At 41.4% G+C, this 13639-nt stretch overlaps 1 protein-coding gene across 1 annotated transcript in view; it reads left to right on the forward strand.

Annotated features, from left to right (window-relative positions):
• Positions 1-13639, forward strand: part of lamc3 (laminin, gamma 3) — a 96967-nt gene that overhangs the window by 16165 nt on the left and 67163 nt on the right. The window contains exons 3-4 of the mRNA XM_031317743.2: positions 8910-9040; positions 12122-12288. Coding sequence (XP_031173603.1) covers positions 8910-9040; positions 12122-12288 — 298 coding nt within the window. The remainder of the gene's footprint in view (positions 1-8909; positions 9041-12121; positions 12289-13639) is intronic.

Below are 13639 nucleotides of genomic sequence, written 5' to 3' on the forward strand. Positions count from 1 at the left end.
CATACTGGTTCCCACTTGAGCTACAAATATTAGAAAAGCAAGATGAAAATGAGCAACTCAATACAAGGGTTGGGATTGAGAGAAGCACTGTTGTGGGAAAATATAATTCCCACAACAGCACTATTTCCTGAATATAAGATGATGGGCGTAAAAAGGATGGAGGAGATGGAAACAGGGAGGGAAGTACCTGCAAGGTTACAATAGCTATTGGTGTTTAATAATAAATATGACCCCTTATACAAATTCAAAAAGTTTTTTTTTCTGTAGTGTAAACAGTACATAGTTTACATTACATAGTTGCATGCTTGTCAGTGCATACTATATATTAGAAACAATAAGACAATTAATATATATATATATATATAAATATATAAAATAACAGTCTGTTGATCAAGTGTAAATTTTATTTTCCTTTTGAATCCCGTTTGATCCCTTGTAGACCTGTCCAGCTGATCCTAGATAGTGTCACCACCACAGCACTGCAGGCTGCTCTCGAATGCAGCATTTGTGGCTGCAGGGATTTCCAGGACATGTTGGTCCTGCCCTCTCCAGAGCCTTTGCTGCTGACCTCGTGCGACCATTAGGGGCCGGTGGTGAAGCCCACCTAAACAGTTCTGTCAGGCATAGGGAACAAATATTTTCCTAAAATATTGCCATCAGCCTCAGCTGCACTTTGTGTTTAGTAAGAATTAGCAGCAAATGTTAGCACAATAACTGGCTATAAACTACATTGGCGAACCTGGTAAATGTGTCCTGCTTTACATCAGCATATTCTCACATTGCCAGACCTATCTCCACAGCGCTGCGGAGGAGGGTCTGGCTAGTCCACACAGCATTCCGGGATGGGAGAAAAACGTGCATTTCTTTAAACCAATCACAATCGTCTTGGGTGGCGCTAAGCGCCGGACGGAGCCCTGGTGCCGCTGCATAATAGTCTCGGGAAGGAACTTGATAGAACATGTGTACGTTCAAAGGTTGTTTTAGTTGTGCAACAGAAAACTCAGATTGGACATATAGTCTAGCTAGCTATCTGGATTTACCCTGCAGAGATCTGAGGAGCAGTTAACCATAGTCCTCATAAATTGACCGGAGTTTAAAATTCCAACACAAAGAAAGCGTAAGGTAACGTACATCTGGCCGTAAAGAGTGACATCCGGCGGAATTTCAGGCAGCAACGGACCAATCCCGGAAGTGGAACGTCGTGGATATATAGATTATATATAGACTAGATCAGCATGATAGCATTGTCAGCATGTTAGTATGCTGATGTTAACATTTAGCTCAAAGCACTGCTATGCCTAACCATAGCTTAGTCTTGTTGAATACAGAACATCAATATGTTCTTGTGAATCTTATTATATATGTTAGTCCACATATCAAGTGCACATCTGTTGCCTATAAGTCTGGCAATCTTGCTAAATAGAACACTGGCAGCAATCTATCACACTCCCTGAAAAAGTCCTTCAGCCTCAGATAACTCTTAATTATGTCAAACCTTGTGTGAATATGATTATATTGCAATTAAAGGGTGACATTGGCTAACTAGGAAATTTTTGTATAGCTAATATAGTTTAATGGTAAAAAAAAAAAAAAAAAAAATCACATCAGATAAGTGTCACATTTTGGCACCATTTTATGCGTCTTTTCTACTTTCAATGAGCCACATGTGATGACCACACATTGTAGCTGATATGACTTGAGCTTTTCTCACATTGTATTGAGGTAAAAGAGCTAGACAACACTCTTAATACCCTGCGGTTAGGTGTCTGGGATTGAACGCTTTTACTATTCCTCAGAAAGCAAACCCCGAAGAAGTCTCACGCAAATGGAAGAGAAGTAGGAAAAATGTCAGTGTTGTGATTGTACACTGATTAGCCTCTATGAAAAACACATCTATAAAACAAGCCTCTGATTTTGTGAATGCTGTTGCTCAGGCTGAATGTGTTTTTTCATGAAGTTGATGTAATCAGAGTAAATGCCCCAAGCACTTATTATGCAGTTTTTCCCCGTTGTTTGTAGCAATATTGCCTTTCTATAGAAATGAGCAGTGATCCAGCTAATGCAGTAAAATCATACCCCGGAGGTACAGAAGAGTCCATAGCCTACTGTATTTTGTGCATCTGTAGACCATAAAAAAGGGATGCATTTTAAATTCAAGTGTGCAGTTGCACAGAGGGACATTAAATCAAGACTAAAAAAGCCACTTCTCTGATAAACATATATTTTCAAAATGCGTTTTATTAGTGTGGACAGATCACTTAAGGAATTTCTCTTCATAGAAATTAAAGTGTTCATATTATGCTTTTTGGCTTTTTCCCTTTCCTTTATCGTGTTATATATCTTTTTTGTGCACGTTATAGGTTTACAAAGTGAAAAAGCCCAAAGTCCACCCCAAAGGGACTTACCATCTTCCAGAGAAAACACTGTTCACAAACTGCTCCAAACATCTCTATTGTAGTCCTGCCTTTACTTCCGTGACGAACGTGCGTCACTTTGTAACACACGTTATAATGCTCGCCTAGCTGCTAGCGTAGCACGCCCTCATACTCTGCTACTACTACGCATATGCGACTCCCAATAAAGATGGAACAGAAGTGTGATGCCTCACTCTGTAGCTAAAACAGAGAGCTCAACACACAGGGTGAAAAGAGGAGCTACAGCAATGTGCAGTACAACAAAAAGTTGGTGTTTTTTGAAAATTAAACCATGTAAACCTATTCTGATATAACCTCGAAATACAATTATTCATCTGAAAATGAGCATAATATGAGCACTTTCAATTCATCAATTGGCTTTTCTTGCAGTGAGATCAGGCATTTGTGTCAGGGGTTAAAATTACAGTCTTTAGATACAGATCGTCAACAGAGCATAAAATGATCTCTGTTCGTCTCTGTGGCATGTCAGCGTGCCGTTTCCTCTGCATATGGCTCACACAGAACCATGCATATTTCATGAGGCTTAAAACAGGAATTGCATTCTGCCTGTTTTATTAGCATTTTAATCCCTTTGCAGATTTACCGCTTGTGCCTCAGTCTGAGGAGCGCGTAGTTTCAATATAGAGACTTCACACAAAACTGCTGCTTTTAAAATATATCTCCATGTCATTTTGAGAGGTCAAAGCAAAATTACATTGAAAAAAAAGCGAACATCTGGTGACACTTAAACAAACAGGTGTTTTTATTTCGCATATGTCATCAGCATAAATATAGTGCTGTGTGTTATACCAGTGATCTAATGTGGTTTGTTTTAATTCCCAAATTATTTTAATTTGGAATAAACACCACTCACCTTGTAACACATCATTTTACATGTTTTCTCTCAAGTAATGGCTTACTTCAAAGAGGGCTCTGTTGTTAAGTTTGTAAAGCTCTCTTTTTTCAATAATCACGCAGAAGATGAAAGCTGCTTTTTGAATTCTAATTTAATTTGTTCAGTCATCCATTAAAACGGTTTGTCTCTCCTGCAACCAGTCCAACTTTCTCTCTCTCCATCTCCCTCTCTCTCTCTCTCTCTCTCTCTCTCTCTCTCTCTCTCTCCAGAAAGCTGTGTGGCAAATTGGAGCTCCAGCATTGAATGACAATGAGTAAAAGGGGGGGGGAAATACATATTGAGGCCACAGTGAACTTAAGCAATTAAATTAAAAAAGTTATTAACTTTAGTAAGAGGGACACTGCTCTCCTTCCCGTCACTGCCTGCAGCCAGAGGTTTCCGAGTTCAAGGAAATGGACTGAAACAGAAAGGGTTAGAGGGGAAGGAGACAGACATGTAGAGAAAAAAGACATAGAGACAGACAGAGGGGAAGAGACAAGAGATATTTTAGAGGTGAGGGTGAAGGTTATGAGCCCCTGAGCAGAGATACCCTCTAAAAACAGTGTTTGATTTCGTCAAAAGCTTTGCTGTGTGCGGCCCTGTACATGTCTATGTGCTTGTGCACCTGCTCACTTGATCATTAGACCGTTATTGTCTTAAGCAAAGGACTGGCTCATTGCCACTCTCAACGCCATAGCCTATCCCAAAGTCAGCATAATTGTAGCATTGTGAGCCCAAATTCCATGGGAGTGAGAATCAAAGTTAATTAAGCTTTTGCTGTAGTTTGCACAAATAATACGTAATGGGCTGACTACTAATTAACCCTAAGAAACTGCTTCCTTTCAGTGCAGTAAGTGATATTTGGAACTATGTCTGCTTATCCTTACACAGTAAGCACTGTTTATCCAAGCATAACTAATAACTCTTCCATATGATAATGGTCTCGGACTCTATGATAAATGGAAGAGAGTATTTGTTTATATGGTGTGTAAGAACTTTAAAATGCTAACAATGCATTTAAAACACGTTATCATGTATGTGCGTGCTTAAGCACGAGAGCTGCATGTTGGACACGATAGCAATGCAGTACCAGTGTTCAGAATGGCCCTTCATTAAAAGAGGCGTGAATCTCATGCATTTTAACATTAATCATCATCAGTTTGCGCTACTCATTTATTTAATAATTTAACAAAAGGGCAGGTCATGTTCGTTAAGTCCTTCCCCTGTTATTTATAGGAAACATTGAGCTTCAGTTGAGATTTGATCACATTATTTTTTTTTTTAAGTTTCCCATACTGCGGCAGGATATAATATATAACTGAAACACTGTGCTTATTTCACTATATGCCAGGAGAGCACACTCTAAGATAACCTGATACTAGACAAGTAGAGCATGGATGAAAAGGTAGAAAAGATAAGCATTCAAAGATAATTTGTATTTTGTAAGCATGTCGCACAGGACAAGAATCATTTCCTTTGCCATGTGTATTCTCTTGCTTTGTCCACTTGTTTCTATTGGAAAGTTGAACCATAATTTATTTTATCATTTTCCTCTCCATTTTCTTAACCTTACAGCCCCTCGCTTTACCTTCATTTGTTACCTTGCAGCTAGGTTTCCCATGTTAAATCCCACAGCTCACCTCTCATAAACCATAAATGAAAATCATGTCATGTCCAGGTAGTGTAAAACAAAATGAAGAATGAGCATCTATTTTCCCTAGGAACTGCAGTGCATCAGGGGTTATTCAGTGTCTTCCAAACCCCATTAGCCAGTGAAGACATGTCAAGCAGGGGCAAAGTCGATAAGCAAGGGCCGGAACAATAGCACGCCAGCCAACTGCACTCAATACTGAACCACTGTAGTTACGGTTACTGCAAAATAAAAAATGACTGCTAAGGCACAGAACTGTCTGGAAATCCTGAAGTGCACTCCAGCTGGCGGAGGAGTGTAGAGATAAGGCTGGCAGAGGGAGAGAAGGAAAAATAAAGAGACAAGGTAGGCCTATAGGCTAAAGTGAGAGGGCATTTTAGGTAAGAACACTAAAGGGGAGATGAGTTATGACTGCGGAATAGTTTGAATTTTGCTGAAATGGAGCCACCAGCTGGCCTAGTTAAAATAACAAAAACTGTCTACTCGCTTTAAAATGACCTGTTAATTTCAGATTTGTACACGCTGTGCCACTGATTGCACCTGGCTGAGTAAAACTCTAAAAAGTCTTTTTACTGACAAAGTAAGTTTACTGACAAAGCTAACACACATGTGGCACTGAAGTCCAGTAGTAATTCTGACTCCATCCATGCAAGGGTTAAATCAATCAGGAACACGTGAAGTATATTCACACCAGATGTTCCAATAAGGGGCTATGACCTCTTGATGCCCCAGCAGGATGTCTCTTGGGACTGCAGGCATGGGCCAAGCAGGTGGTCTGAATCCCAGGACCCTTTTTCTTTGAAACAGGAGGATGGTGGTCGTGCTGACAGAAGAAGAAAGCCCCTAAGAAGCAGCTCTTTTAAAGAGAACTTAGTTCTAAACTTTTACTGCAGTGCTGCTCAGGCTATTTTAAGATGAGAGAGATCACATTAGGTAGCCTACCTGTGAAGAGAGCCTCAGAGGGCTCAGTAGTGTCATCTTTGTTATATTTCTTGCTAGTTACCAATTAGGCCACTTCCTTCACTTGCTGAACAAAGAGTAATGCTTTTTTTACATGGTAATGACTATGAAGCTAAAGAATGACATTTTTGTTACATTATCTTAATGCTCATTAGGTACTATACGGATTCTGCTGAGGCAGCTTTAAGGACTACCAGCTATCCACATGCTTATTAGTCTATTAATATATATACAATATATATGTCTTCAAAACTTACAGAGAGCTACTGTACATTGGTTTCTGTTATCTTCTCTGTTCTTTTCTCTGTATTGTTGAGTTCTGCTATGCTCCAAATGGCTCAAACAGAAGATTCAAGATCAGAGTAGGCTGCCAAAAGAGCCATGTTTGCTTATTGCAATGTTGAAGTATCCCTTTATGTGCTATTCATTTTCAGAATGGTTCTCTGCTTTTAACTGCAGCCATGTTACCAGCTGTAACGTCTACAAAAATATAAACAGGACTTAGGAAATTAGTCGGAATCAAGACTACGATTCTACAGCCGTGCTAGCGGCTCTGTGAGGCTGCACTAACATGCTGACAATAATCACATATAATGTTCACCATGTTCACCATCTTAGTTTAGTATGTTAGCACGCTAACATTAGCGAATCTGCACTAAAGCCAAAGTACAGCTGTGCCATGATGTGAATGTAAAGAAGGTCATATTTACCAGGTTTGCCATTGTAGTTTAGTCTGTTAGTGTGCTTCTGATCTGATAGTGGCGCTAGATTAAAAAATCAGGGGATCACCAAAGTGATTAGGATTCATCCTTTGGGCTCCATGGATACATGTGCCTGTACCACATTTCAAGAAAATACATGTAGTAGTTGTCAACATATTTCACTAAAAGCCAAAGATGTCAACATGCTGGTGGCAATAGAGGTAATGTCAGGGCATCACCAAAGTCAGTAGGATTCATCCTCTGGGAAACGTCAATGTCTGTACAAAATCACCTAGGGCAATGCTACAGGCATGGTAAAGCTGGTATGGTATATATGGTACACTTTACAAGATGATAACAAGGTACAGTATACAGTATATGATTAGTAAAGTATACACAATTTGTACTACTTAATAGGCCTGAGTCCTATTCAATATGTGGTATCTGATGGGGTTTTGCACTACAAAGGTAAGCTGTAGTGTCTGAGAAAAGCATGAATGAATGAACTTATCACATGTGTTTTTAGTCTGAGGCCCATCTGTTCCAATCTCCTTCTCTCCCATTGCCACACTTCAAAGACACCTCTGGGGAGAATGCTTCAAAACGTACTGCATTACAGGCTTTTTCAGGACTGCCACAGAGTCCCAAACCAGCCAATAAACAGACAGAAAGTTTCTCTTCAGCTATTTGTTTTAAAGTTGGTTCTGTTAGCGAGTGAGGGATTCCTCATGTCATTTGTTCCACCTTTACCTGGCCTCACTTTTATCTTCCACCCCACTATTGCACTTCCCGCTTGCTTTTTTCTCTGTTTGTGTTATCCCTCTTCACTTTCTTCTCCCACTCTTGCTTCATCCTGCCTTTACCTTTGCAGTGGGCTCAAACAGAGGAGCTTAAATCATATCAGGAATGGGAGCTTTGCCACGTGTCATCCATTAAACTGAAGTAGTGCTGCAGTGTTGTCTCTCTTTTTTCTCATATTTTAGCTTTTGTCTCCATTAATCCCCTTCTTTATTCACCCCTCTTTCAACTCAATTTCCCTACACCATACTCATTATTTCCCCATTACATCTGCTCTGTCCTCTGCCATTACATCCTCACCTCTTCTCCTTTCCTTGATCCATCCATCCATCCATCCATCTTCTTCCGCTTATCCGGTAGCGGGTCGCGGGGGTAGCAGCTCCAGCAGGGGACCCCAAACTTCCCTTTCCCGAGCCACATTAACCAGCTCCGACTGGGGGATCCCGAGGCGTTCCCAGGCCAGGTTGGAGATATAATCCCTCCACCTAGTCCTGGGTCTTCCCCGAGGCCTCCTCCCAGCTGGACGTGCCTGGAAAACCTCCCTAGGGAGGCGCCCAGGGGGCATCCTTACCAGATGCCCGAACCACCTCAACTGGCTCCTTTCGACGCGAAGGAGCAGCGGCTCTACTCCGAGCTCCTCACGGATGACTGAGCTTCTCACCCTATCTCTAAGGGAGACGCCAGCCACCCTCCTGAGGAAACCCATTTCGGCCGCTTGTACCCTGGATCTCGTTCTTTCGGTCATGATCCAGCCTTCATGACCATAGGTGAGGGTAGGAACGAAAACTGACCGGTAGATTGAGAGCTTTGCCTTCTGGCTCAGCTCTCTTTTCGTCACAACGGTGCGATAAATTGAGTGTAATACCGCACCCGCTGCGCCGATTCTCCGACTAATCTCCCGCTCCATTGTCCCCTCACTCGCGAACAATACCCCAAGGTACTTGAACTCCTTCACTTGGGGTAAAGACTCATTCCCTACCTGGAGAAGGCACTCCATCGGTTTCCTGCTGAGAACCATGGCCTCAGATTTAGAGGTGCTGATCCTCATCCCAGCCGCTTCACACTCGGCTGCAAACCGATCCAGTGAGTGCTGAAGGTCACAGGCCGACGATGCCATCAGGACCACATCATCCGCAAAAAGCAGCGATGAGATCCCCAGCTCACCAAACTGCAACCCCTCTCCACCCCGACTACGCCTCGATATCCTGTCCATAAAAATAATCCTTTCCTTGATCCACCAACTCTCCATTTCAAATTTTCTTCACTCTGTCACCGTTTGCTGTCTTATTGTATCCTCTTCCCTCTTCCCTTTCTCAACTTAACCGTTTGTGTTCTTCACCTTCTTACTTTCCCTGTGCTTCCTTATACCTACCAAGAGTGGCAGCAGCCAAGACACTGACTAAAGTGGATGACATCAAAAAAATAATTGTAACATCTCTTTCACCCTGTTGGATCTTTCTTCTTCTTCCCTACCTTCTTTTCTTTTCCAGGAATGGGTGACAGCCACTGACCTGCTCATCTCTTTGGACAGGCTTAACACCTTTGGAGATGAGTTCTTCAAGGATGCTAAAGTGTTGCGCTCATACTTCTATGCCATCTCTGATTTCTCTGTGGGTGGCAGGTAAGAGACACCAGAACATGTGCCATCCAGGATAATGTCACCCTGCATAGTCAACACTCTTTCTGAAATGTTAAATGTTGTTTGTCACTTTACAGTGGTTGAACCAAAAACCAAATGAAAGCTCAAAAGCTTGAGGAGGTAGGGGTGGGTGGTGGTTTTTATTCTATATATATTGTTATATTGGTTAAGGTTCGGTAAAAATTATGGTTTTGGTTAGGTATTGAATTCACCATGTCCCATCTGGTGCTTCAAGTTAGCTTTGACTTTTAATTATTTACCCAATACCACAATCTTTTCAGATACATTTAGTGTGAACATTTTGCATTTGCAGTGAACAGTTTGCAATCACGCTTCAAATAAAATGTCCTTCTTGTGTTTATAAATAACATTATCCCTTCAGTGTTACCTTTCCTTCAAAACGCAATTGAATATGCACATGTTGTATATGAACATTGTTTTCAGGGGACAGGGTTGTTGTGTAACACATGCATCCTGTACGTTTCCAAAAGCAAGACGAGCAATCAATACTTCATCCTAAAAAGCTGTTTGCTAAACTAATAACAAAAACATCTTGCTGTCTGTCAAGTTGCCATCGGGTGAAAATAAACCAAGATAATCCTCCATCCTCCTTCCACTTTTTTTGGTTGATTACTCAAAGTAATGAGAGAGGACGTGGTGCCAAGGACCAGGCTCAGATAGAAGTAGACGATTAAGAAGTTGAGATGAAGCCTTCAGACAGAATATAAATTTGATCTGACACATGTCATAAACACTTTGGATCACTGCAGCGACAGGACAAATTACCCGCCAATGCCACAACACCTGGGGGAGAGACCCACATGACAACATGTTAGCCTTGTGCTTTCTGTATGAGTACACATGCCTTTACACCTCCGTGCTACACCTCGCCAAGTCGGCCAGTCCTACTTACAGATGCTGTAAAAGAGTCCTCGTGATTTATACAGAATATCAATGCAACCATAACCAAAGGTACACTGCTACGAAAATAAAAGTGCTAGATTTGTGGTGACAGCAATCCACATATATGAAAAATGCTGTTCATGCATCTTTTCATTCTGTTAAAGTGTTCATATTATGCTCATTTTCAGGTGACTATTTGTAATTAGAGGTTGTACCAGAATAGGTTTACATGGTTTATGTTACGGAACGGCACAGGAGGTGGAACCCAAAAGCAGACGAAAAACACAATAATCAAGATTAAGTGTTTAATGAGTGAAATATATACAATAATTGTGCTGGTGGCAAAAAGGAGGGTTGTGTCGAGGGAATCCAGTGGTGAGTGGTGGATGCAGTGCGCTCTCCAGAGCGTACCCAGTGAAGTGGTGGCGTTGACCATGTGCTAAGGCCTCCTCCAGAGTCCAACAAACAATTGAATTTGAGTCCAATCCTTACAGAGAGAGAGAGGAGCAGGCGGGGTGAGCAAGCAGGCAAGCCGGCAGGAGCAGGAGCAAGCAAGGCAGGCTGCAACAAGAGATAAACACAGATAATTCTTTAGCTACACAAGCTAAAACACCAGGAAAACAAATAACACAGGGAGCCAGGAGTGCAACTATACCACACTGGTAGACGGTATGATCTGGCGACAAGTAGATCACAGAGCCAGCCTTAAATACTGCAGGAGGTTGATTAGGGAATGAGCTTCACCTGGTGCCACCTGCCAGCTAAGCCGCGCCCACAGCTCACAGTAATTGGCACAGGAGGGAGGGACATGAGCGAAAACAAACAAAAACACACAGAACAAAAAAGAAGCACGGGCTGCCATGATGACATCATGACAGTTTAATTTTCAAAAAACACTATATTTTTGTTGTACTGCACATTGCTGCAGCTCCTCTTTTCACCCTGTGTGTTGAGCTCTCTGTTTTAGCTACAGAGTGAAGCATCTCACTTCTATTCCATCTTTGTTGGAAGTTGTACATGCGCAGTACCTAGGTCAGCACTGCTAGCTAGTCAAAAGCAGAGTATGAGGGCGTGCGTGTTACAAAGTGACGCACGTTCGTCACGGAAGTAAAAGCTGGGCTACAATAGAGCTGTTTGTGAACAGTGTTTTCTGTTGGAGATGGTAAGTCCCTTTGGGGTGGACTTTGGGCTTTTTCACTTTGTAAACCTATTACATGCACACAAAAGATATATAACACAATAAAGGAAAGGGAAAAAGCCAAAAAGCATAATATGAGCACTTAAACATGAGGACTCTATTGCACATCATTATTTTGGACTGCACATTTGCTGCCTGTACAGTTCAGGTCACCTCCCTCATGATATATTCAGTTAGAATTATCAGCAGCTCACGTTTCCTCTAGCAGAAAGGCCTGATATCTGGATTGGAAGCACTTTGGAGTTACTAGGTTGTTGTCATCTCAGCGACACAGAAACGACAGAAATAACTGGGTCTAGCCTCAGGCAAGCATACGTCTGGATCCGGGACAGCTGGCTAAATTTGACAGAGCCTGCCACTCAGCGACAAGTCCCTGTCCCCTATCACAGCCACTTGACAAAACCCACTGACACTGCCAGGAAATATTACGCACAGGAGGGCTTAGCTGCCACCGTGCTTCAGAGGAATTGATAGGCTTTCCCAATGCAGGGAGAAAGGAAATTAGCAGATATTAGCTATCTTGTTATGAAAATTGACTTAATAAATCTCATTTATCTCTTGATTATTTAGTTATCTACTTTAAGAAATATAAAACACTTGTATTTGATGCACACATAAAGCTAAAAAGCAAATATGCATGCACGTAGGTAAACATTTAACACAAACACACACACTAATACTCACAGAGATACATGCTTGTTGCTGTTACTCTTGGACAGTGTGAGCGTATTAGCACTGAGTGCACAGTTGAACAGAGCAGTTGCTGAAGGGAAACTAAAACCCCACCTCATCTCAAGCCATGTTTATGCCCATGAAAGATAATAGGAAGTGACAACTCCTCACGGTGGAAATACCCTCTCACTTTCCCCTTTCCTCTGCCTTCTACTCCATTCACTGTGTGCATAAGTATGTCTACACTTGAGTCCTTCCTTTACATAACTATCTGTCTGTGTTTCCCTCAGATGTAAGTGTAACGGTCACGCCAGCGAGTGTGTTGAGGGGGAACATCTGCGCCTGGTCTGTTCCTGCCAACATCACACGGTGGGAGATGACTGCCAGAGATGTCACCCCTTTTACCAGGACAGACCCTGGGCCAGGGCCACTGGGGACTCTGCCAACGAGTGTTTGAGTGAGTAGCCTGCTTCTGTTCCTCTGTCACAAGCCCACCAGGTGCAGCCTTGTGCAGAATCCACAGGGAGGTGTTGAATAAAGGTGACAAGTTCAGGCTGTCAAAGGTCCCATAAAATCCATCAGTGCACCACCTCACATCAACCCCCAATATATCTTAAAATGATTTCCTCTCGTACAGCTTTTGCATTTGCTGCGTGAGCAAGTAGATAATGACAATCAGTATAGCAATTAAGTATTCATAGAAATTGAAACTCATTGATTCTTATTATGCTTTAAATTGAATGGTATGTTATTATTTTGAACCCAGCTTCTTTCAGCATTTAATTGTCTGCCACCACATCTCCGTTATCACTTTTTGAGCAATAATTGTTAATTTAAATAATTGATTTAAAAATGCCTGCATTGTAAAGTCTATAAGTATTGGCTCCCTGGAAGATGTGTGTTCCACTTCTTCAGTTTCTGTTTTCTGTGGATATCTGTGTGTGGGAATACACATGCTTTGTTCGTATGCACATATGTCTGCACAGACACCCCCCCCCCCCTCTTCGGAGTGTTTGTGTATGAATTAGCATGAGTATTTTCAGCTTTGGCCCATCACCCTGTGCACGTTTACTGAATGCTGTTGAGGATGAATTGTAATTGGCTGAGGTATAAAACCCATAAAGGAGAGTGACTCACAAATTGTATTTGTTTTTTGCCGAATTCTATTAAGCAGCAAGCTTGTTTTAATTACTCTTACTCTTGGTTCCAAACAGATAGCGTCTTAAATAGAGTACTGCGCCCAACTTAATCAAAAGAGACACAGAATGTGGTAACATAATAATGAATGCTCAGTGTAATTGCACATCTCTATCTTGCACAAAACTCATTTGCCTTAGTTTGTTCCACCAACCTTTTATATTTCCCTTATATAACATTCTCTCCGTGACATAGTTTTATATGCTGGTGACAAATTTGCATCAAGGTAATTAAATAAACTTACAAAAACTTATAAACAGTAGAAATGCAGTTGGTTTTATGTTTAAAGACAGAATGAGATCATAATCTTGTGTCAGGATGACACATAAGAAGTAAAATCTCAATGAGATTTCGTAGTTTTTGTTTGTTTTTTGATAAATCTTTTAACATAAAAGGCTTTAAGGATAACTGCCTTTTAACCAAAGTCTCACTTAAACCACAGAAGAAACAAGAATGGGTATTATAAAACATTTAGCATAGATGAAAAGTTTCAATACAGTTTTGATAGAAACTGCTTTATACAATTATCTCATCTATCTCGTGTATGTTGCTGTGCTGCTATTGTAAAATTAGAAACTGTATACAGTGTACACATGCTGTTATTTTGTCCA

Source organism: Sander lucioperca, chromosome 14 (assembly GCF_008315115.2).
Source record: "Sander lucioperca isolate FBNREF2018 chromosome 14, SLUC_FBN_1.2, whole genome shotgun sequence".
Taxonomy (NCBI): Eukaryota; Metazoa; Chordata; class Actinopteri; order Perciformes; family Percidae; genus Sander; species Sander lucioperca.